The 23,664-nt window shown below is 40.9% G+C and overlaps 1 protein-coding gene across 1 annotated transcript in view; it reads left to right on the top strand.

Moving 5' to 3' along the window:
- Positions 1-290: 290 nt before the first annotated feature.
- Positions 291-23,664, top strand: part of LOC130596963 (amine oxidase [flavin-containing] A-like) — a 38,014-nt gene continuing 14,640 nt past the window's right edge. The window contains exons 1-5 of the mRNA XM_057405078.1: positions 291-394; positions 11,818-11,912; positions 14,098-14,235; positions 21,476-21,580; positions 22,879-22,970. Of these exons, the coding sequence (XP_057261061.1) occupies positions 316-394; positions 11,818-11,912; positions 14,098-14,235; positions 21,476-21,580; positions 22,879-22,970 (509 nt within the window). The 5' untranslated portion in view covers positions 291-315. The remainder of the gene's footprint in view (positions 395-11,817; positions 11,913-14,097; positions 14,236-21,475; positions 21,581-22,878; positions 22,971-23,664) is intronic.

Here is a 23,664-nt window from a genome sequence, read left to right as displayed (position 1 = left end):
ACTTTCCCGTGCACCCGTGACAGACCGGTACCCAGCCGGGCACAGACAAAACGTGCGCTCGGAAGCAGCGTTCAGCCGCCCTCCGCCACCGCAGGGGTCTCTCACCGCCCCGTCGGGCTGGGCCGGGCCGGGCTGGGCGAGCGGGACAGCTCCGGAGAGGCGTGGCTAAGGGTTACCCCTCCTACCTTCCACCCCAAACCAGAGACCATTGGTGGAGGTGCCTCGGGTTCCCGCCCAGGGGCGGGCGGGACGGCGGGGTGCGGTCCGCCCGCCGCAGCCCAGCAGGAGCTTTTGCTGCCGCCGCGGAAGGGCGGGATGGAGACAGGGGAGAGGGCAGGGCGCAGCGACATGGCCGGGAGATACGACGTGGTCGTGGTCGGGGGCGGCATCTCAGGTGGGTTCGGGGGGGCGGCGCGGTCCCCGGGCATCCTCCGGCCTTCATAGGGGCACCACTCCAGTGCTCGGGGTCGGACCCATCTCGGCTGGACGGCGCGGGGCCGGAGAGCGGTGGGGCAGGGGTGGCTCACTCCCACGGCTAGCTGTAAGGTTTAGGCGATGACTATACAGGGTGTCAGGTCCCCAGGGGCGTCAGCTACATTTGGGGAAATAAAAACATGAAACAAAGGGGGGGGAAAATATCCCGGTTGTTATTTTATCACGTGTTTGTTGCTGCCTGCGCTGGTTTGTACTTCGTGCTCATCAGAAGAGAGTCTGTAGGAAAACTGTCCACAGGTGCGGGAGAATGCAAGGATACAGGCTGGGATTTTTGCATCCCGAGGAAGATGGTGTTTTGAAATTGTGGGGTTTTAGGTTGCTCTTGCAGCACTGGCAACTGTATTCTTTTGATAAATGCTGCAGAAGGACATCTGGAATAGCTGTAAAAACACGTTAGGCTTTGTTACTGTGACAAGAGCTGGGCTACAGCCAGCTAAATTCTCCCAGTGCGATGGACTCTTCACACTTTGCTAGGAAATACTTTTCCAAACGCTCTTCAGATCTACTTTTAACACTGGCAAGGTACATTGTGACCGCTGATTCTCATGCTTAACATGCCCTCACCCCCCACCCCAGAAATAATTATTCTTATGGCACTTAACTGTGCCTAGAATGAGAATGGCGCTATGATGGAGAAAATGTGTTTCGTTTGTCAGTTGCGTAAGTACTGTGTTAGCAGCTTTGGCCAAGATTCAGTTTTCAGAGAGTCTTTACTTCACTAATGATAACTGTGAGTTATGTCACTTCAGTGATACTACAACCATTATGGCTATAGGTAAAATGAGTTTTTATTAGAATTGAGGAGTTTTCCTTTCTTTAATCTACAGTGAATTAATGCATAAAACAGCAAACAGTTTACTTAATTACATTATATAATTTGGTAAAATGATATTAATTGCTTATTATTTGTGACAACGTAATTATTTAAAAAGCTGTAGAAAGAAAGAGTTTGGACATAGGTTTGCTTGCGTTTTTCTTTTATCAAATGCCTGGGTATTTTTCTGCTATCATGAGTCATTGGGTCTTCATGCTTAAGGTTCATGTAACAAACAGAGTGCCCTTAGGAAATTATCACCCTGTACTGTGTGCAGCTGATGGTGGTGTGAGCTTAATGTGGTTTTTAGGGCTCTGAGAAGCTCTTTTTCTCTTGCTTCTCCAGCTTTTCAAACTGTAGCAGTGATTTGGAAAACACATCGAGCATTTCTAAGTGGTATCTTGCTTCACTAGTACAAGAATTAGGAAGTTTCTTCAGAACACTTATGCCTTGGACTAAAGCCTGGTGTGGAGTCCGAAATGTAGCCAACCAGGAAATTCCAAGGCGTTGCAGTCTCTGAAAATTCGTCAGTGGCATTAGGAACACAAATAAACATGTCATAGCACTCTTGGGATACAGGAACATTTTTCTTACCAGTGGAAACCCTTATGTCACTCCAGTAACATAAAAATTGGTGTTTGACTGTTATGAATTACAACTGGCATCATTTGAAGAAAACAGCCTTAGAAAAATGGACTATAAATGCCTTATTTCATAATTAATCTATCTTCAATATATAATACCATTCATAGCTGGGCACTATAATTGCTACCAGCTCCTGGTTTGTTTTGCTTTTTACACAGCTTCTCTGTCTCCACTGTTCCTGTACCAATGTACCTACACCTCAGTTCTGTAAGAGGTTATACAGCACTGCTTTCTGGTCTTAAAAAATGTAATCTGTATCCAGAACTTTGTGACTGGTGAGATAAAAACCATGCTCCAGTATGGACAGGGTTTCCCCTTAACATGTCTCTGACTCCAGTCTTGACTTGCTACTGCTTATTTCCTTGAAGATCTACTTGAAGTTGTCTTATATCTGCTAAGATTACTACCTTCTCTCCTTCTGCTGTATTTTAAATACTCCTGACCTGATGTTTGCAAGAAAGAATGGAAAACTTTGGGATAATCTAGTTATTTACTAGAAATACATGAAATCTGCATCAGGTATAAACAAGGTGCTTGTTAATATATTAAGTGTGAACTTCCTAGCAGTGAGATTGTGGCTTTAAAAAATAGTTGTACATTATTTGCAAAATAAAGCTCAAATCATGACTGGCATCTCTGGAAATATCTATTCCTCAACACGAAGCGTGTCCTTGAGAACAAATTTCTGTACAACCTAACACACTCATCTGTGCTCCTCTCCTCTGTATGCACACATCTGTCACTCACAGCGACACAGAATCAAGTCTGCCTGTAGGAAGCTGCACTCTAGGGGTGGAGGAAGCTTCTGCAAAGTGTGCTTCAGAGTGGGGAAGCCCTTGGAAGAAGAACTCATTTCTAGTAGACTCTACTGCTGATATTTTCCTGTTGTACTCCATGGAATCATGTTCAAACAGCCCACACTTCATTAGCAACTACATTTGGACCCCTTCAGAGAGGGAGCTGCAGAATTTGGGCTAGATTCCTCTTCTCACATGGGCGCACATGTTGAAAATGTGGATCATGGCCAGGAAAGGCCCCAGGCACATTTGTATTGTTTGTAATGGATAATGTCCCCTGTAATACAGTTAATATTAGTTATAATGTTTTATACAGTAGCATATGAAAGAAACTGAAGCTTGAAGTTTAAGACTTTCCCAATACCCACAGGGAATTATTACCTGTATGCCTTGAATATTTCTCCCATTTTCTACCTATAGGGTTTTCTACTGAGCTGAAGAGGGTATTCTGGTTTGGATTGATTTTGACCTTTTGCTTGTATAGTTTGGTTTAGGCTATTAAATTCCCTCATTTGTTAAACACAGCAAGCTGACAGCGCATGGTGTGCCATGCATGTGTGTCTGCTTAATCAGCAGGATCATAACCCTGACATCCCATCAGAGAATCCTCTGCTGCTTGGGTTAAGGGGCTACACTAATTGAGGACTAGGACATTGTCATCCTCTATGTTGACTAACTACTGTATGGATGGCTTTCAGAAGTTGTCCCTTTTATGCAGCAGATCACTGCTATAATTCTTCTGACACATTGTCTGCATCTCAGCTGTCACCTGCACCTGAATCTAAGGCCATGGTTACAGGGAGATTTATATTTTGGCTCCATAGCCCTAGGATGCAGTGTGCACAAAAGCTCTGAGATCTGAAATCAGTTACAAGGTCCAGGATGCTCAGTCACTCCTCGGGGATTGATTGTTAATGACTCGTCAGCATTAAGTGCTCAGAGAGTTTGACAGAAACCTTAGATATTTCAGCTTTTCAGATCTAGGAAGTGGCTGCTGCCTGTATGTGATCTGCAATTCCTCACAACTTTGTAACTGACCCTATTGCAGCATATTTTCACATGGATAACAAAATGCGCTATGATGACTCAAAGGCTATCTCCTTGCCAAATTTTAAGTTGCTGCTAGAACTTCCAAAATAGGAATAAAATAAAGACATGAGTTTAGAAAATCAAAAAAATGTTTGTTTCTTGAAGGTTTAGAAATAGCCAATTTTGACTAAGATTTTCCAGCAAAAAAAAAGAATCAGCCTGAAAAACACACCCTGAAAAGTCTGTCTTAAATAATTCAAAACCTTGCAAAAATAGAGTGGAAGCAAAATACCCTAATTTGCTTCAGTGGAAAGTTTGGGCTATATTTGTGCACCAGCCTCACCTTACACATGAATTTGGGATAAACTTGGGAGCCAAGTTTATCAAAAGAAGGCAAGAGACGTTAAGAATGTTTGTCTACATAATGCAAAACAGAGACATATTACAAATGGAGAACAATGTCCAGAAGCAGACAAGCCCAAGAAAACTTGTATACAAATATCTCTTGGAAGACATTTCAGCACATCATGAAACAAGCACAAAGCACTAGGGAAACACAGTCATCACTGAAACTTATGCTGAAGATTATAATTCTTTGATATGGACAGATTTCATTTCCACATAAAATCACATTTGCTCTTAATTAGAAGCAAGGAGATCTCATGGCTCAACAAAACAATGCTTAAATTTGCCAGCCACATGCAGGAAACAGCACTGTTTTCTGTTGCACTTAAGGAGTCCAAATGCCACAAATTGTAGGAGAAGCTGGGATGTAAAAATAGTAACAATTAGTCTTATGCTGAAATAAACCGCATAACACCCTATTACAGTTGTGGTTTTGGGTTGTTTTTTTTTGGTTTTTTTTTTTTTTTTCTCTCCAAGGAAGGGCACTATGTGTTGCATCTCCTGCTCCATGATGTGAGATTGATGGGATGTGAGATGATTGAGAACCTTACCACTTGAGCTACTCACACATTGGCTGAGGTCTCTGAGTGAAAGAGTGAAAAACAAGGAAATGCAGATTTTCCTTGCTTGCTATAATGGCTGCTCTAATGGCAGCACAACTTATGTTGTATACCACTTTGTTTGTTTTGACAGCATGCTGTGCTGCTAGGGGGTGGTGGTGTCAGATAAACTGTCAAATACACAGTTATTGGTAGAAGATACAATCAGTCCCACCTGTGCAAATCTGGATCAGATTTCAGTAGATTTTTCTTTTGGTTTGTTTTGGTTTTTGTTTTTTTTGTTTGTTTGGTTGGTTGGTTTTTGTTTTTTTTTTTGCATTGTTACTTCTAAATTTACCCAGAATTTGACCTGTAGAAATGCAACAGCTGGTTCCTAAAATCAATCCTGTGTTTGTCTCTTTACATCTGCCCTGTCCTGGACTCTGGCTGCCTGATTCCTTACTGCTTTCTTACTGGATCCAACAGGAAAGCTGGTAATCAGTGATATTGTTGTCACTGAGAACCAGAAATTCCTACATTTTGGGGGATGAAGAAATAAATAGTAATGTTTCACAGAGCTCTTGGTTCCCCATGAACTGCTAGGAAGCTGACTGGCTGACTGTCATTATGAGAAAAGTCTACAGCAGGGACAAAACTAACAGGGCCCTGTATAAAGTGTCATAGATATTCTATACAATAGTTGCAAATAAGTAGAAATATCAGTTTCCATTTGCCTCCTTCATAATGTGTTCTAAAGTTTTACTGCTAAAGACACAAAGTCCTATGATGTAGAGCATGGGTTTTGTTTAAGACACTCCTTCCTTTGTGTTATGCTTAGTACCAGATATTTAGTTTCAGTCAAAATATGGTTGTGATGTGTTCATTATATAATCAGATGTAAAAATATTATTATTTTCTTTATCTTTCATAATATTTGTTATCTTTTCTATGGTAAATGCATCATTTCTAAACATTGTCTAACCCAGGATGTAACTTGAGTAGTCACAGCAGGTTCTGCCCCTGGATGAAGAATGTATTAGGTTTCTTTCTGGCAAAACCAGCATGATTCATAGGTTAGCAAATTCAGAGCTCTTGAGAGAGCATTGGAAACATATGGCTTGTCCTTGAGGAACAGATTTTGCATTATTTGCTTAGGTGAAAGGTATTGAAAGGTCAGAAAGAGTGTTTGTGTTAGCTAGGTAGGTCTGAAGTCTTAAGAGTGTTATTTACTCCAATAAGCAAAATATATATCCAATTAGTTAGAACAGGTCTCTCAATATCCTGGCATAATAAGAACAGCATGGGACAGGCATTATGTCTTTTCTGGGAATACCTATGTTCTTGATATTTGTGTCAATGACACTGATCACAGTTTAGAAACAACATTTTTTCACATACCTATTTAGCTGAAGGTCACCATTTAGCCATCAGGAATTTATTCTGCCTACTGAGCAAAACAATTAGCAGTAGTTAGAAAATATGTGTAATTACATTAGATGTTTCCATTAACTGGATAGTATCAAACCGTCATCATCATCTTACCTGGTGGTGTTAATTTCTAACTGCACGCTTATATTAGTTAACTTTTTTCTGTCTTTAGGGGGAATGCATTTTTCTGGGGAAGAGACGTTTACTGCAATGGGCTTTGGACTTGAAAATACCAGTGGGTGTGTATGGAGGAGTGGATTCATCCTCAGGACATAATTCCCTGTCCCTACTTACTGTGTTTCTATTAACACTTGCCATGAGAAACTGCCTTTGTACCATTCAGAATATGGCTTGCATCCGATGAAAGCATTTACACAGTAGTGCCACTGAAACCAGTCAGAGTGGCTGGTCTCAGCTGAACAATGCACTCTGTAACAGAAAGTATTTGTTCTCTTCTAGTTGAAACCTTCGCTGAATCAACTGGATTATTTTTGCTTGAGGGGAAGAAAAGAATTGATGAAAAAGAAGTGAAAAACATTTACCTGAAAATGACAAAATAAATAAACACAGCCTTAGCCCCAGAATCAAGTATTCTACATCAAGGATTGTGAAATAACATGTGGAAAGATAAAATACAACTTGTGACAAACAGAGAGTTAGTAATGTTATGGATTTAGGCAACATGGAAGAAGAAATTAATGTAGACTTATGATTCACAATGTGTATTCCTACTGTTTTGTGCAAATTTAAGGGGCTGTAATTTAATATTTTTGGTTGGGTTGGCAGTTTTAAATCTTCAGATCCTTAGTATGTGAAAGAAAACAGTTCTTTCTTCTCAGCCTTCTATATGTTGCTGCCCATGTGTGATTTCTCTGCTCAGCCTGATATAAATGAGTACATTTTAACTATATCGTAAAACTTATTTGCATAAAATGGTGCGCACAACAAAACAAACAAACAAAACCCGAACAAAACAAAAGAAAAACAACAAACCAAAGCAAGGTAAAGAAAGAGGTAAGGAAGCGAGATATTACCCTGGGTCATGGCAGAAAGGTTTTCATCTCTTATTGACAGGTTTATGTACTTGCCAAAGAAACTTCTAGCTGAATAGTGAGAGCTTATTCTAAGGTGGGCACTGGCAGATATAATTACCCAGTTGCATCTGGAAAAAGTTAAGTTTTTCTCCAGTGAAATGGTAAAAATAATCCCAGCATTAGCATGCTGTTACAGTGGAACTTTCACAAGGATATAGTGTCAATTGTCTTACTTTAATGGTGTATATTAGCATAATGTGGGAAAAAAAGTTTAAAATTATTCCCCTGCTTAAGATCAGAAAAATGTAGAGATTTTCCAGAAAGCTTTTTTCTGTGCAGTACTCAGTTAAAGCCTGCTCGGTTAGAACACTACAGTAATGGCTTATTAGTCTTTCACACAGTGTAATTATCCCACTCCTCTAAAGCAGGGTGGATTAACAAGGATTTTATGAAGGAATACTGTATTAGGTTGGGTTTTTTAAACTTTTAACCCAGTGGAGGATCCATAAAAGCAAACACACTTTTTCAAAGCAGCTAGCAAGTAGGCAAACAATGTGTCCAGAAAACCAGCAGAAATTTACCTTTTCAGTATTAATAGCTAACTTCTGCCTTTGTTTTGGTGTGCTCAATACAGCACATATGTAGTGGCCTCAGTTTGAAAGGTTAAAAGGTTGGTGTCCCTTCACTGCCCTTCTGTGGATTGGAGATGTTCAGCATGCATTGCATAGGAAGTATGCTGTCTCTGGAAAAGATGCTGGTGGTTTTTGCTTCTCATCATTGTGTATCAGTGAATCTGTTTGATGCTGTGGGTTACAGAGCCTAGATTTTGAAAAGTAGAATTACTTTACTATTACTGTAGAATTACTATCACATTTCAATAAAGTAACTTTTTAAAAACACCCACTATTTGTGCTACAGAACCTCTATCTGTTCATATGCTCTGTATCAACTCCAGTGTTGAGGCAACTTGGAACTATTCTCAGAAATGCTACCCTTATAACCGCTTCCATACAAAATAGGCAAATATTTCCTACATTGTGGGGCTCACTTGGGAATCAAACTCAGGTCTCTTAAGCCCCAGTCTTGTGCGCTACATGTAGAGTTGAACCTCTCTTTCCTATGAGGTAGAGGCATGCTTTGTTGTATTTTCCATGAGCCTACATGCAAAATCCAGTTTTGTTCAGCATCTCTGTGTTTCAGATATGGTGTATGTCTTGTCTGCAGATTGGCTTGAATTCATCTTGCTTGCTTTTACTTATTTATTTTTTAACTGTATATCTGGTGTTTTGATGCACTTGAAACTGCTTTGCTTGATAGAATTATGACAGTTTTCTGAAAGGAAAATAGCAGCAGTATGATCTCTGGTGGCAGCAGCAATTCTGAGTCCTTAATAGTGCTGCAGAATCAATAGAAACGGGGCTTTACCACATGGCTTCTTCAGATGGGGGGGGGGGGGGGTGGAATATCTTCTTGTGAGATTGCCATAGAAACCCTTGTGGAGGATGTATAAGCCGTCTCTCCTTATTTATTCTCATATAATACCAAGTCACTTTCTACAGCCAGATACTTCAAATGAGGCATGGTTTTGGCAGGTCTTTTTCATCTTTCTGGGGCAAGTAGTTTCTTTCTAATTCATAGAGTGATATCTGGAAGGAGTGCAGCCAGTGATTTGGTGTGGTTTACTTGGAGAAGGTGGAGGTGGCAATGGGGCACAGCAGTGGCCTTGGTTATGATGGGCATGTCCCTACTGCAGTCATACAGGCATACTCCGGTGATTTTTAAAATACCTCACCTGAGCCCTGGCTGCAGCCTGAGAGGTCACAGCCCAGTGCCTGGCTTTGCCCAGGGCACTGTGGACATCCACAGTATCCCAGGACATTGTGGTGTCAGAGCCCATGTGTGCTGGAGGGCCACGGCTCTAGGGGAATACTCATGTTGTGGGAGGCTCTTGTGGTGTGAAGGTCCTGCTCTCCCCCTTGCCAGCTCCTGGAAGGCATGCAGTGTCCTCTGGGGAAGTAATGGGGATGTTGGAGAGGAGGTGAAGACTACATCTGTGTGGCCCAAGGGGAGCTGAGCAGGCAGAGGTGGGGCAAGCACCTGGAAAAGGTCTCATTTCTTCCTCTCTCTCATTCTCTCCTCATCAAACAAACAGAAACAGATGGTCACTCTCTGGCATCCAGTCCTGTAGAGGGTACTGGAACAGCAACAAAAGCCTTGAAAATTCAAGTTATGGAGAAGATAAAGGGAAAATACGCAATCTATTCAGAGGCTAATTGTGTATCAAAAACAGGTAGGCTTCATGATTGTGATGCTGTATCTGGTGCACTTTGGTTACACCAGAATGAAGCTGAAGAGTTGGGCTCCATAGGCAGCTACATAGTAATACCCCATGTGTGGGTGTTGATTGTAGTCTTCCATTTTCAAAGAAAATTGTTTCCATGGTTTAAACAAATAAATACGTAGTAACACTCTTTAATTAACATACTTTGCACTGTTTTGATTTCTGAGTTGAGCCCTCTGGCAGTTGCCAGTAAGCCATTGCTGTCCCAATGTATCTCTTGCCCATTCCCACTCTGTGTATCTATGAAGACTTTTTTTTTCTTCTGATCAGTGTCTAAGGTGACACTTGATAAACAATAATGACACTAAAAACCTGTAAGGCCAGAATGCAGGAATTACAGTTTAACAAGCAAACAAGTTAGAGAACCTCAGTCTTACTGCCGCATATTCTTCATCCTTCAACAGTCCTTCTTTATTTGGACATATCATCTAATTAAGCTATAAACCAGTAGCAAGCTTAACTTCCAACCCAGTCCAGTGCAACCATTATTCTTCCTACACATCTATGGCATGAATATAGCTGTCATAATACAGCATGGAGTGATGGTGTTAGGCACTAAGTATTCACATACAATGGTTGTGGGTTTGTTTTTTTCATACCTAGGCCAGATTTTTGTCTGCTTCATGTAGGATAGGATAACACATGAATACACTGTCCATTTTTTCAAGACTTGTATATCTGTGGCAGACTTTCTTACAAGAGAAATTCATAATTTTGTAATGCTTAAATAAGAATTATGCACTCATGCCTGAATGTCCAAGTAATATTTATGCAGAATAGAGAAATTCAACTTATTTTACTTTACATATGTAAGAAATCTTTTTTTTTTAATATGTTTTCCTCATTTAAAAAAATATTTGTAAGAAAATACTTCAGTTTGTATTCCCAGCATTATAGACTTGTGTCTTCTACGCTTATGTTGGGGAAGAAGAGAATGCCATCACAAAAGTATTGCAGAATTCAATATTAAAAATAAAAAAACAAAAAAATTAAATGCTCTCTATAGACTTTCATGCAGGAAAAAAATGATCAAATACTGCTGAAATAAATGAGATCAATTTAGAAGATGTTCACTCTACTGAAAAATTGCTTCCATTTTTGAAAATTAGAAAACTAAAAAAATAGAAGAATCAAGTATACTTCTTCTGCTGCAGTAATCAAAAGAATGTAGTGCAAGGATGTAAATTTATTTTTAGATGAGAATGGAAATTGTATGTATAATTTTTGTCAATGTAAGCCATTTGAACTTCCTCAGTTCTGATTTCCAGTGTGTGGTATTCCACTTCCCCATTAAAAGATTACGTGCACAGAAGTTTATGGGTTTCCTGTATTGTCCTCAGAATAAGAAAGTACACTTAATGCTACCCAGAACAATTCCTCTCCTCTGGTCTTTTCAGACATGCATTCTTTGTTGGCTCATGAACGGTTGCTTTTAATCACATTTTGAGGTAGTGTAATAAACATGAATATAATATTATTATTCTTTACTTTGGGCTATCTTGGAAGTTCCGATCAATACGGCTGGCTTTCTATACTTAAGGAGGGGAAACGACTCCAAAGAACCAATGCCTTAGTGCTAAATTGGCCTGCAGGGCAGTGGGATAATCTGATTTCACAAACTCATAATTGCTTTTTACAATTTCAGCTCACATTTGTCAAAAGCAAAGAGGACTCCTGTCCTGTCCAATTTTCAGTTGTCTGTACTGCCTCCATCACAAAGTCCCATAATTAGATAATTTTTGCTGTGACCATAATTCCTTTTATAAAGTATCTGTGTTTGATTGCCATGGTCAAACTTCATTGCTTAAAATTAAACTTGACAGTGAAGCAGTCTTTCTTCCTGCATGTAAATGAGGACAGTGGATAGCAGTAGAATGAAGAGTTGATGAGCGAGAGAAGAAGTTGGAAGCCTACCTTGCTGTAACATGCCTACTTAGTATATTATTATTTCTATCTCTATGGCAGTCCAAGCCCCTCAAGCTGGTTCTGCCTTTCTAGGTACTGTGCAAATGAAGAGTAGCATTTTTGTCCCTTAATAATTGAGATTTTACTGGTTTTAAAATGCAAAAATACTAACTGGAAGGAGGAAAACTTCAGTCTGTGAATGCTGCTTACAGATATGGTTATAACATGCAACTAAGCAGCAGCAGCCACATGATTTCTGTGGTAAGACATGAAAAGTTTCTGACTTCTCTCAGGAATTTTTGAAAACAGTATGGAAATCTCTGACCTTGAAGCTTTGGTTCAGTTTTTGACCATTGCTTTAAAGCACTTTGTCTTTTTCTGGTAGGTTTGTCAGCTGCCAAATTGCTGTCTGAGTCTGGGGTCAATGTGGTGGTTCTTGAGGCCCGGGATAGAGTTGGAGGAAGGACATTCACTGTTAGGGTAAGTACTTCATGAGATGCTGGACTCCCACTTGTGCTGATCTACAGTGTGGCAAATGTCACTCCTGTCTTCCAGAAGAGCAAGAAGGAGGAATCAGGGAATTACAGGCCAGTCAGCCTGAACTCAGTCCCTGCGAAAGGGGTAGAGCAACTAATCCTGGACACCATTTCCAGGCACATATAGGACTAGAAAGTCATCGGTCAGCATGAATTCACCAAGAGGAAGTTATGCTTGACCAGCCCAATAGCCTTCTATCATAAAACAACTGGCTTAGTAGATGAGGAGAAAACTGGGTATTATCTACTAGGACTTCAGTAATTCAACACTGTCTCCCGTAAGATCCTCATAGACAAGCTGATGAAGTATGTACTGTTTGAGCAGCCAGTGAGATGACTGACAACTGGCTGAACAGCCTGTTCCACAGGATGGTGATCTGTGACACTAAGTCTAGTTGGAGGCCGGTAACTTGAGGTGTACCCCAAGGGTCAATACTGGGTCCAGTCCTGTTCAGCATTTTCATTAATGATCTGGATGATGAGGGGACTGTAGCTTCTTTCTGATGAGGAAAGTCTGAGAGAGCAGGGAGATGATGCTCAAAAGCTGTCTGCATGCAGTCCTGGCCAACCTGCACTAGGAGACCTTACCAGACAGGGAGCGTTGGACCAGATGGCCTCCTGAGGTCCCTTCTGACCTCAACCATTCTGTGATACTGTTGGGTTTGACTTTTGCCAGGGAGAAAAAGGGGAGTACGAGTTCCCAAAGCAGACAACTGTCCCAATTTGCCATCACTTCTGTCAAGTAATAGAGCTGTGTTTGAAGAGGTTGCACTGCAATACGTGCCAGTGGGCTTCTCTTGACAGGAGGTTCTTTAAGATTGGACTGGAAGCAATTCTGAGAGCCATTGAATGGGACTTGGGTACCTAACCAGAAGCATGTAGTACCATTTCAGCTGCCCTAGGATACCTTGCCTGGTATCCAGCTGCAGGTCTTCCATGGGTCATGAGACAAATTTGTCAGCCTTGCTCAGCTTGGGTACCTTGGGCTGCCTAAAATTGTGTTAAACATCCGTATTAAGGTAATTGAGTTGCACCCATGTAGTCCATACCCTTTGTCCATGGCAGGATCTGCTCTGTCTTTAACATTACAGAGGAAAACTATCATCTTGAGACCAAGAGTATGAAAGCATTTCTCCTGTCATTCCCGTCTCCCTTTGCATACTATAACAGACATGGTAACTAAGAGCCCTATAAGAAGTAGCCTGAGCAGAGCCAAACATCATTACAGCTCAGACATACATTTTAACACAGCTAAATTATCTGAAATAATACTCATGCTTCTAAAAATGGACCATGCCTTGGCTGCCATTAAAAAGAAAATGAGAGAAATAAGGAGTCACCTATGACACAGGACAATGTAATACAGACATTACTTCTGCTCCCCACCCTGAAAATAAGGGAAGTTTAAAATATGTCAGATGCCATTCCTGGGGAACCAGAGATAAACAGTGGTGTTTCAGCAGAAATCATTGTGTATGAAACATGAAGCATAAACACCATTCTTCTGTGACACTGAGAATGCCTAGCTTAAAATGCTCCCTATAAACAGTGTTAAAAAGAGTTACCATCTTGGAAAATCAGCCTGCTTGTAATAGTATTCATTCCTGAAACCTTTGGCTTTCTTTCTGCTTCCCAAGTGAGCATAATGCTGATCTGAGGGATGCATGGAGCACCTTTGGTGGCAAGCATTGCTGGGAGCTGCTAGCCAGGGCACATCAGGCTGGAGCCAATTTGTGCAGTGCTGGAAAGGAGATTACTCTCCATGAATACTGCAGTGCAGTGCTCAGCATCCACTGCTAAGCAGTTATCTACAGAGAAAACAAGCGTTGGTGCTGGAGGCGGTTTCAACAAATGGTTTGCAATGTTTTGGTTGGATATTTCTTCAGGTTCTCATATCTTTTGTGAGACCTAAAAGCCAATGCTAAAAACTACAGGGGAATTTAAACAAGAGTTAAACCAAATTGCACATGTGTGTGATAGAGTGAAGACACTGTGATTTCTGCGTGTCTGTGATTACATGTGCATGTAGTTGCAGTGTTAATCAGTATGGAATTATTCTTTCTACTTCTACATTTGTATTGAAGAGCATCCTGTGCAGCTTTTGATTCCTGTATTCTTTCTTTTAACAGAACAATCAGGTTAATTACGTAGATGTTGGTGGAGCATATGTGGGACCTACCCAAAACCGGATTCTCAGACTGGCAAAAGAGCTGGGTATTGAGACCTACAAAGTGAAATTCGATGGCAATATGATCCATTATAAGGGGGCAAGTATTGCATTTTTCATGTTGAGGTACCTCAAATTTAGTCATCCAATAAGCAGCTGTTTGAACTGTTGTTATTCTATTTTAACTTACTGAGAGTGTGACCAGTGGTTCTTGTTTTCTTTTGTAAAGTGTTTAAAAAAATGGGACTGACAGCAGTTAAAAAATTTGGGATACATTTGGCGCCTGATTGTCTTTGAATCATATCCTCTGATGAATTTTCTTGTGGATAAAGGCCAAAATAAAGGCCAAATAAAGGCCAAATATAAATAAGAAAAAAATTTAAAACTGTTGGATACTATTGAATGGTAATACTGGGCAACATTATATGAGACTAGTATGGGAGTAAGTATAACATTTTTGCCCCACTTACGTAACTAGATTCATGTAAGATCCCTCCCAGTCCTGTAGCATGGGATTTGTCTTACTTACAAATGGATGTTTAGAAGCTGGACATCTATTATGAGACTCATTGAGATTCCCTCTGTAGCTAATGGTGAGAAACAAGCCCCTTCCAAGTCTTGCTGTAAGCTTCATGTTTGAGATGTAGGGCAGTGGGAGTACAGATGGCCACTCATGAGTAGGTAGCGTGGTTGAAGTGAATTAGAATGAAGCCTGTCTTCAGAGCAGGTTTCCAGCCCTTGTCTTAGATCTTTAGCCCACCAGATTTTTGCTCAGGTCTTAGACAGGTCCTGTTGCCAAAACAAATACAAAGGGAGAGCAGTAGGGAGAGCGACAGAGGTCTAAGATTCATAGGTATGAGGTACAACTGTCTATCTCCATAACTCACAAACTACACTTCCCAAAGACCATAACTTCTTATATTTTTTAATATCCTTTAGTTTTGGTACTTCCCAGACTCTGGTAAAAGGCTTGAAGCCTGTATGACTCAGAGTTGACATAATTGATAGAAACAGGCCTAAGTGGTGGAATTTTAAGTGGCTTCATTTCTATTATCTTTCCACTTTTTCATCCAAGAATTAGACCAATGTGCTCATGCTGCAAAGTGTCATCATCTGGTTCTGTAACCTCTCCTTATTGGGCAGATTCATGTCATGCTCATAAAATAGTCACATCTTAAATAAGTGCATAGCTAGTCTATAATTCTAAAATAATTCAACAGCAAAAGGGCTGGGCTGATTTGTACCAGCTGAATGTTTGGCCCCCTCTATTTTATTTAAGCTCAGACATGGATCTCTTAGCATCCTAATGGCACTTATGTGTGTAAAATAAAAGGCTCTAATGGGTTACATGAATTTCAGCCCTTAATCCATTTTAGCAATGAAGCTGCAGCTTTTTTTTTTTTTTTGTTCCATGTTACATTATGCATGTCCTTGCTAATGATCTTGTAATTTTGTAAATTTTCTTTGAAGTAAAAGCATGTTTCTAAGCAAGAGGCAGCATTATGAGCTATTCAGCTGGATCACAGGCTGTGGATCAGTTGTATTGTGGTCCTACCAAGCTAACTGAGGTCCCCAAAGGAGACATAGTTGTTGGACCAGGGTGACTGCAAAGGGGGTTTAAGGTCTCCCAGTGCAGACAGACTTGAGCACTGAAGAAATAATGATGCCTTTTCTCCAGTAGGTCTCATTTCTCCCACATCATCTTCCCATGAATTGCAGGTTTTTTGTTTTCTTTTACCTAAGGTTTTCCACAGCTTCTTCTCCATACCCTTTCCTTGAGACACCATGTAGTCACCATGCCCTTTGTTTCAGGTATCTGCTGTTGAATCCTTTCTTACATCCCACTTCTACAAGAAGCCTATTGAAAACCATCTGTGTGGTCCTGGCTATTGGCTGGGTTGGTGAATGCTCAGGGCCGTAAGGGCTTGTACATTTTACCTACCCTGTTACCGCGCTGTGATGATGGTGAGTTGGCCAGGCAGGGATTTGTGCTCTCCTGGCTACAGTTACACCCCCTCATATTCATTAAAGATGCTCCAGGAACCCGAGCACCCAGGGTATCTCCTAGATAGAAAATGTTAGCAAAGAGATATTAAAGGATCATTGCCCCAGAAATTAGATATTAAACAGAAATATGGATATGTTCAGTTTCTTGGGCTAATATGTTGTCAGCCTTGGGCCATCTGCTGCCTTTCAGGTTTGAAAAGTTTGACTGAAACTTTTCTCCTTGCATCTCATCTGCTATTTCTGTCATCTGATGGCTGCCAGGGAGCATGTAGCTGGGGACGGACAGGAAGTTCTCTTCCCAAGGGCATTTCTCCAAAGTCTACAATGCTGTGCAGTTTTGTCTGAGGCAAGAGGGACAGTGCTTTGAGGAATGACTAAACATGTATATATAAGGAGGAAATTCTTTCCTGTTAGGGTGATGAGGCACTGGAATAGGTTGCCCAGGGAGGTTGTGAATGCTCCATCCCTGGCAGTGTTCAAGCCCAGGTTGGATGAAGCCTTGGGTGAGATGATTTAGTGTGAGGTGTCCCTGCCCATGGCAGGAGGGTTGGAACTAGATGATCTTAAGGTCCTTTCCAATCCTAACTATTCTATGATTCTATGATTCTATGTCTTTAGATTTTGTTGCAAGTCAGACAATTGCATATAATCTGCAGCACCCCCAGATTAGAAGATTTTTGTTCTTTTGTGTACCATACTAATTGTTTCAGCCTGGCTTTTCCTGAAGATTTCCAGGATACTGCTTGGACTGAGTTAGGAGAAAGTGGGGAAATGTTTAACCCTAGCAGCGGAAGCAGCCAAGGGAAAGTGAAGATCCCCAGAGGGATTTCATGAGCTTCTTTGCTCTGTAAGGAATTTTTCCCATATGAGTGTGGAAAAATTCCACATATTGCAAGCTTTAAAAATATGTTGTTCCATGTGGACAGGTTCCCTTTGTAGTTAAAATTTATTGAAGAAATCCAAATATATAACTATTGTTTATCTTTTTAATTATTCTTTGTTAATTCTTTTACCTCAGCACGGTAACATGGACTGCTTTGATGTCAATTGGGAATTTGCTTGTAACCTGTCATTGTAAATCTGTAACTTCAAACTGTAGATTTTTATATGAGCCCTAGATTTTCCTTCCAGCCAAATGGCTCTGTGACTACTGTCCTTTAATTCATCAAGAATGCTTTAGGACTGAGAAAAGGCAGATGTGGTGGAGTTCTTCTTTCTCAGATGATACAGACAGCTTTTTATTTTTACAGAGGTCCTTGAAGACCAGGCTATGTTCTGTTTTCACTTTCTCTTTAGTATAAGACCCTAGAAAGTAAAGGCATTAGGGTCTTGGTGCAATATTAAACTTTTCATATAACTGCAGTCCTCTAATATCTTGCAGCAACACCAAGCTCCAGTATACACAACATTAGTAAATAAGGACAGATCTTGCTTATTTGTTTGCTCATGATTTTGAGAGCAAGGTAATACTTGACAAAAGATGAGCATTACTGTGCAGTAAAGGATGTCTACCTCAGGGCTCACACCATAGTAAGCTGCTGCTGTAGGTGTATGCACTATGGGTGGCCCAAGGGCAATAGCAAACCCTGCTCTGGTGCACAAGGGATGTTCCTCCTGTACTTCCTCCTATGCAGCATTTCCTCAGCACAGCAGGCAGGAGACAGATTATCAGACTGCCAAAATTGTCTTCTCCTCTTGCACAACTTTAAACTTGGAGCGGTGCCACAGCTGGGGCAGTTTGGGCTTAATTCCTGTAGTTATGGCTACAAGCCACAATGTGGCCCTGGGCAGGGAAGAGACACCTTGCAGAGCACAGCTCTGCTGCCTTTCCAACCACTGAAATATGGTTCTTAGGTATATTATTTCCTTTGGATTGGTGTGGGGTAACTAATCCAGGCAGGCAGTAGGACCCAAATCTGAGGTCTGCAGGAAAGCATTCAACAGGCCAGGAAATGAAATTAAAAAAAAAAAATAAAAAAAAAACAGATAAACCCTGTGGTCAGGCAGGCAGCCTTGTGTTAGCATGGGGGCAAAGCCAGTAGGTTATTTGCCTTCCAGCTAAGAAAACAGTTGTTCTCAAAATAATACACCCAGAACACTGTAAACTTGTTTAAAATGGAATATTGCAAGACCTTGCTTGCTTGCAGTGATCTCCTCTGTGAAATACGTAGCCAGAGCTGCTTTGCCTCGTAGGGAGGCAATATTAAAACCAAATGAATAACTTACCAGCTCCAGGTCATTTGGGCTAGATTTATTCCCTGCTGTGGAGATACTTGTGCAAGAGAGAAAGAGTTGAAAAACCGATGTTGCTAAGGATGTTTGTCATGTGCTCTCTGGTGAGTAATGGGAATTTCTCTCCCGGAATTTGTTAGAATTGGGCTTTCCTCTTATGTGTTCAACCACCCCTGCATAAGGAGTTAGTGTATCTATGAACTATTTCAGGCTCTCTGAATTCAGTCCCAAGCTCTTTAAAGTCTGTTGGACTGTTGTATTTTTCCAGCTTTTCCTGCCCTTGGTTTCCAGTCTTACTGAAGTTATGGGTTTTTTTTGCATGCAGAGGAGAGCAACAAGTAATGTAGCTTTAAACTCTTATGTATGTTTAGACTGTTATGTTTAGACTGTTAAGTTGACATTTCCTAGTTTTCAGGGGATAAAATATGTTTTCCCATCAATCTCCCTGGGCCAATCTCCCATTGACCAAAGATGTGAGGTTAATAGTGTTTTCAGATAGGTAATGAAAGGATAGTTATTTTTTCAAATAGCAGGTAAGTGAATATCCAGTGTGATATGTGTCATATTCTTGGTCAGTCCTCAGCAATTTGTGGTTCTGGTGGTCTAAAGCTAGCACAGAGGTGGAAAAGTTGGAGGAAAATATCAGCCAGCCAGTGGGAGTGTTCACTCGCTGATTGCCCCGTCTGAAGCAATCCAGATAGTTCAGGAGTTTCTCAGCCTGTAGCTGTTGAGCACAGTAAAGTTAATGCTGAGGGTTGGGAAAGTTGCTTTGGTGCAAAGCTCATCATAGAGTTTCTGGGAGAGACTTTTCTTGGGGTGTTGTTTCCAGCAATATAAGGAGTAAGATTGGCTGAAAACAAAAGGAGGAGAGGAACTTTAGAAGAAGTTATTTTACTGGGTTTTTTTTACTTTCTTTTTAGAGTTAAGCAAGCTGAGGATAGGAGTGGTGTTTGCAAGTTACACCACCTAGCACAAACACAGTCACTTATCAGAAAGTCTGTTGAAAAGAGGTATCACTCAACAGTGAAAAACTGGAAAGTTTTCATGCAACTCCTGAATGGCAGGCTTATCTTTTCCCTTTGTCCCTTGCAGTACTGACATGGCAGAGCTGCAGTAATAACTTATCTTCACCTGTTGTTAGATAGCCTGACAGCTTTGTACCTCACCTCTGTCTAAGGGCAGGATTATTGATGTTAAAGCATGTGAAGGAAGACACATTGATGGCACCTGCATTCTAACCAGAATAAGAAGTCTAGCAACAAATTAACTTTGAAGGAGCAGTATTTGATGATCTTTTGCGAAAACAAAGTGTTGTACTATAAGAAGACAATTATTAGCAATATATTACTGCTTTGTGCAGCAATTTCCTTGTTTGATACAGCACGGGTTTATGACAGTAAAAGCCGTAGCATGCAGTATATCGTTTTGCATGTGTTTTTTGTCCATTTTTCTGTGGCTGAACACACAGTGCTCCAAACTGGCAGTGAGAAATCGTACTCTGGAAAACAAAGATGCAAAGTCATGCAGAGGATTCCCTTGCTGGTAGTTCATATGAGAATTTTCTCTGCCCTTGCCATGGCAGGATTGTGTTTCGCATACACACATGCACTTGGAGAAGGCTGGAGCAGCATTCCCTGCCCACCTTCCTCCAACATAACTCCCTAAACCAGAATGAAATGGGGATAAAAGAAACAAAACAAAAAAAAAAAACCCAAACAAACAAACAAACAAACAAAAAAAACAAACCCACCAAACCAAAAAAAAAAAAAAGTTGTACACAAGATTAAGATTACATACACAGAAATCCAGAGGTAACCAACCACCTCCAGAATCATCCTGGTGAACTGAAAACTCAAGATTTGTTGGGTATTTAACAAAAGCCTTTAAGCACTTGGATCTCAAACTGAACTAAGTAGTGAGATTGCTCTTTGCTTGGCCCAGAGCAGAGATTACTGTGTCTAGACTGAACAGGAGAGCATATCTGCAGATGCACTCACTGAAAATGAGGAGGAGGTACACCATGGGCCCACATGGACCCCAGGGTTCGGCTACCACTGCAGCCGTCTTCCGGGGAGAGAAGAACCAAGCAGTATTGGCCACAGCAATTTTTCTCTCCCTTACCCATGTACTGTTGTCTCCTCCATTGTACCTGCCCTGGGGCTGGCAAACATCGACCAAAATGTGGGAATTTGGATTTTTTTTTGCTGCTTTTTCCAAGTTTGGAAGCTCACCGTGGTCTCTGAGTTTCATTTGCACCATTTATCTTCCTTAAGATCTTTGCAGAAAAATGTTCTGAAGAATATCAGAAATCCATTTGTATTTACACACACATACACCATTACCAGTGGGGAAGACCTATAAATTCTCTTTCACTAAGCGTGGGGAAGGCGCATTTGGCTCTTGCTTAGAGTCCCTCTGTCCCTGGGTCACCATCTCATGCATTTGCAGCCTCTCACTTGGTCTGTGACTCCCACCTGCCAGGTGTGATGTGCTGGCATGGTATGCACTGCACTGAAAAGCACGTTGCACACCTCTTAGCACTGCAGCTCCTACCTGTCTTCATCCAGTATGTTTGCTGCATCCTGCCACGTGACCTCATGCAAACTTTTGACACACCTGGAAGAATAAAAACAGTTAAAGAGCTCTGATGAGAAATTTGCTGTTGATTTATATAGGGGAAGGTTCCAAGCAATTTATTATGAGAAAATGTTGCCTGCTCATTCAGTTATTTCAGATTAAAGTTATCACAAAGAACCATCTGCTGTTAGACAGTTTTGCTTATCATGATATCACAGGATCATCTGAGAGATAATTATCTGTTGCAGTTATGTTTTATACACATTGTAAGTACTGATACCACTTTTGAAACTGTATAGATTTTTTTCTTCCTAAAGTTAAAACCCCTTTTTGGCAGGTTTCTACCAGGGTACTTGGAATAATAAAGAGGCATGTTTGCTTTTATAGGTGACGTGTACCATAAAAGTGCTTAGACACCAAAACACAAAAGGTCAACCATGTGATGACTTCGAGAGCTGTGTTCTTGTGCAATGAAGATATGCTCTATTCTATTTCAGTTGCTTACATTCTTATGTGTATTTTAGGGGAAGTCATGCTGTTTCACAGGTATTTCCCCTCCAACATGGAATCCCTTAGTTTACTTGGACTGCAATAACTTCTGGAGGACCATGGACAAGCTGGGAAAAGAGGTAGGCTGTGTAAATTATATCTGTTTCTTAAAATGTTCACGTCACCTTTAGCAAATCTGGTTTTGGTTTGTTTTGTATCTGGCAGGCATTTTTATTGCTTCTTATTACAAAAAAGAAAAGAAATATCCATCAGGAAAAATACCTGTGTTGCCCGGGAAGTATCAGGAATAACAGGGCTTCCAAGGTGCCTTCCAACCCAAACCATTCTATGACTCCGTGAGAGGATACAAAAAAGTCCAAAGATGTCTAAGATATCTGAAGAAGATGAGGTTGAACCTCAGTATATGTATTTTCTCATGCCAAGGAAAACCATTCCATGAGCTGGGAAATGAGAAGGGTATTTCCCCTTCCCTTGTGACAGCCTATTTGAGTAACAATGATTTGGGGGGGGGGGGGGGGTGTGTTTTTTGGGTTTTTTTTTTTTTGTGGGGTATTTTGTTTTTGGGTTTTGGTTTGTTTTTTTTTTTTTTTTGTAGATGTCTAAAAATTTGCTTTATTTTATTTAATGTCTAAAATTTTATTTCTAAAATTCTTACACAGTAAATGCCTTCAAAATTAAAGCAGTACAGCCGCAAAGCTTTCTGTGCACAAAAATTAGCCTGGAACATCATGCTGTCTTCCAAATATTTACCAGTTGCCTTATAATCTGGCTTCAAACCAGGGGCCCTACCCTACAACAAACTTCAAGCATAGTTAACAATATTCCTGCAAAGTTCATTTGGTTTATGTGGTTTTGCAGAATCAAGTTTGTCCATGATACTACAATTTTTTTATAAAATAATACATATTCTTTACAGATTCAGATATGTGTTAGTGTCATCACATGTCATGGTACTTTGATGCAATGGATTATTATTAAGAATTTAACTGTCTAAAAAGAATTGAATAGTATTTAGGGATTTCTGCTCCCTCTGTAGTTGACAGTGAGACATAGGGGCCTTTGAATACCCATCTGACTGAATCTTTGACTGGAGAAATTTTTCCCTCAGCTATGAGAGGATATCAGGACAACTGAATTAGAACAGACACCTTGCTTCTGGACAACTAAAGGCCAGATGAGTCCCAACATAAGGATGTAGTTCATTGGTCAGCCAAAGCCAGATTTGGTGGTCACAGTACAATTCATGCCCAAAGCTGTGAGTGGAAACTATTCCATTTAGTTACTTTATTCCAAATTTACAGGGGGACAAAAGGAACTTCTGGTCAATATGTCAGTCAGCTCTGTGTTACTAACTAGCTACGACCAGGCAATGACATAGTACTAAGTAACTTCTTGGGTATTTCACCTCTCTCTCCAGATTCCTTTAGAAGCACCATGGGATGCTCCACATGCTGAAGAATGGGACAAAATGACCATGAAAGAGCTGATAAATAAGATTTGCTGGACCAAGTACATAACTCTTCATTCACTTTGAAATCTAGCTACTATCTATCTAGAATAACAGTGGCAAATTCTGGGGTACAGCTGAGTACAATAGGGGTACAGGTGATGAGAGAGCAGGAAGTATCTGAGATGAGGCTGGTCTTTGTGATGCGCTGTTGAGGGGTTGGTGGCCTGTAAAGGGTAAGGTGGTATGACAGAGCTTGGTTTGGCTGGCAGGTGGGATTAAGGTACTGAAGAAACATGGGGTTTGCCTCAGGAGGCCCATGCACACAGGAGTGACAGTGTGGGCTCTTCCCACCATGCTTTCACTTCACACAGTTAGAGAGCATGGGCCTTTGTCTTTAGGAAAGAACCATTTAAATAAAACTCCACTTTATAGGCATGAATAAAAGCCACTTGCAGGCATAAAAATGGAGACAGAAGGAGGTGAGGGGGCTTCCCCAGCCCCACAGTGAGCTAGGAGTTGAGGAGTGATGTTCCCTGACTGTTGGCTAGGTCCTCTCCTTCATTGTTATCGTATACGTCAAATGGAGTTTATTGTGTGACCTGCATCACATGTACCAAGCAGCGGGGAGATGCTGCTGGCAAATGGCAGAGCAGCATGCTGTACCAGAGGGCAGCAGCTCTCCAGTGGTCACTCAATGGATAGGGCAGTGTGAGACCTGAAGAGTGGGAAGTGAGCAGCTGTTGGCTCTGGAAA

The sequence above is a fragment of the Pezoporus wallicus genome, unplaced genomic scaffold (genome assembly GCF_028554395.1).
Source record: "Pezoporus wallicus isolate ANWC-B61680 ecotype Strahan unplaced genomic scaffold, APGP_CSIRO_Pwel_v1 contig_1739, whole genome shotgun sequence".
Lineage (NCBI taxonomy): Eukaryota > Metazoa > Chordata > Aves > Psittaciformes > Psittacidae > Pezoporus > Pezoporus wallicus.
This window is presented reverse-complemented; position numbering and strand designations above follow the sequence as displayed.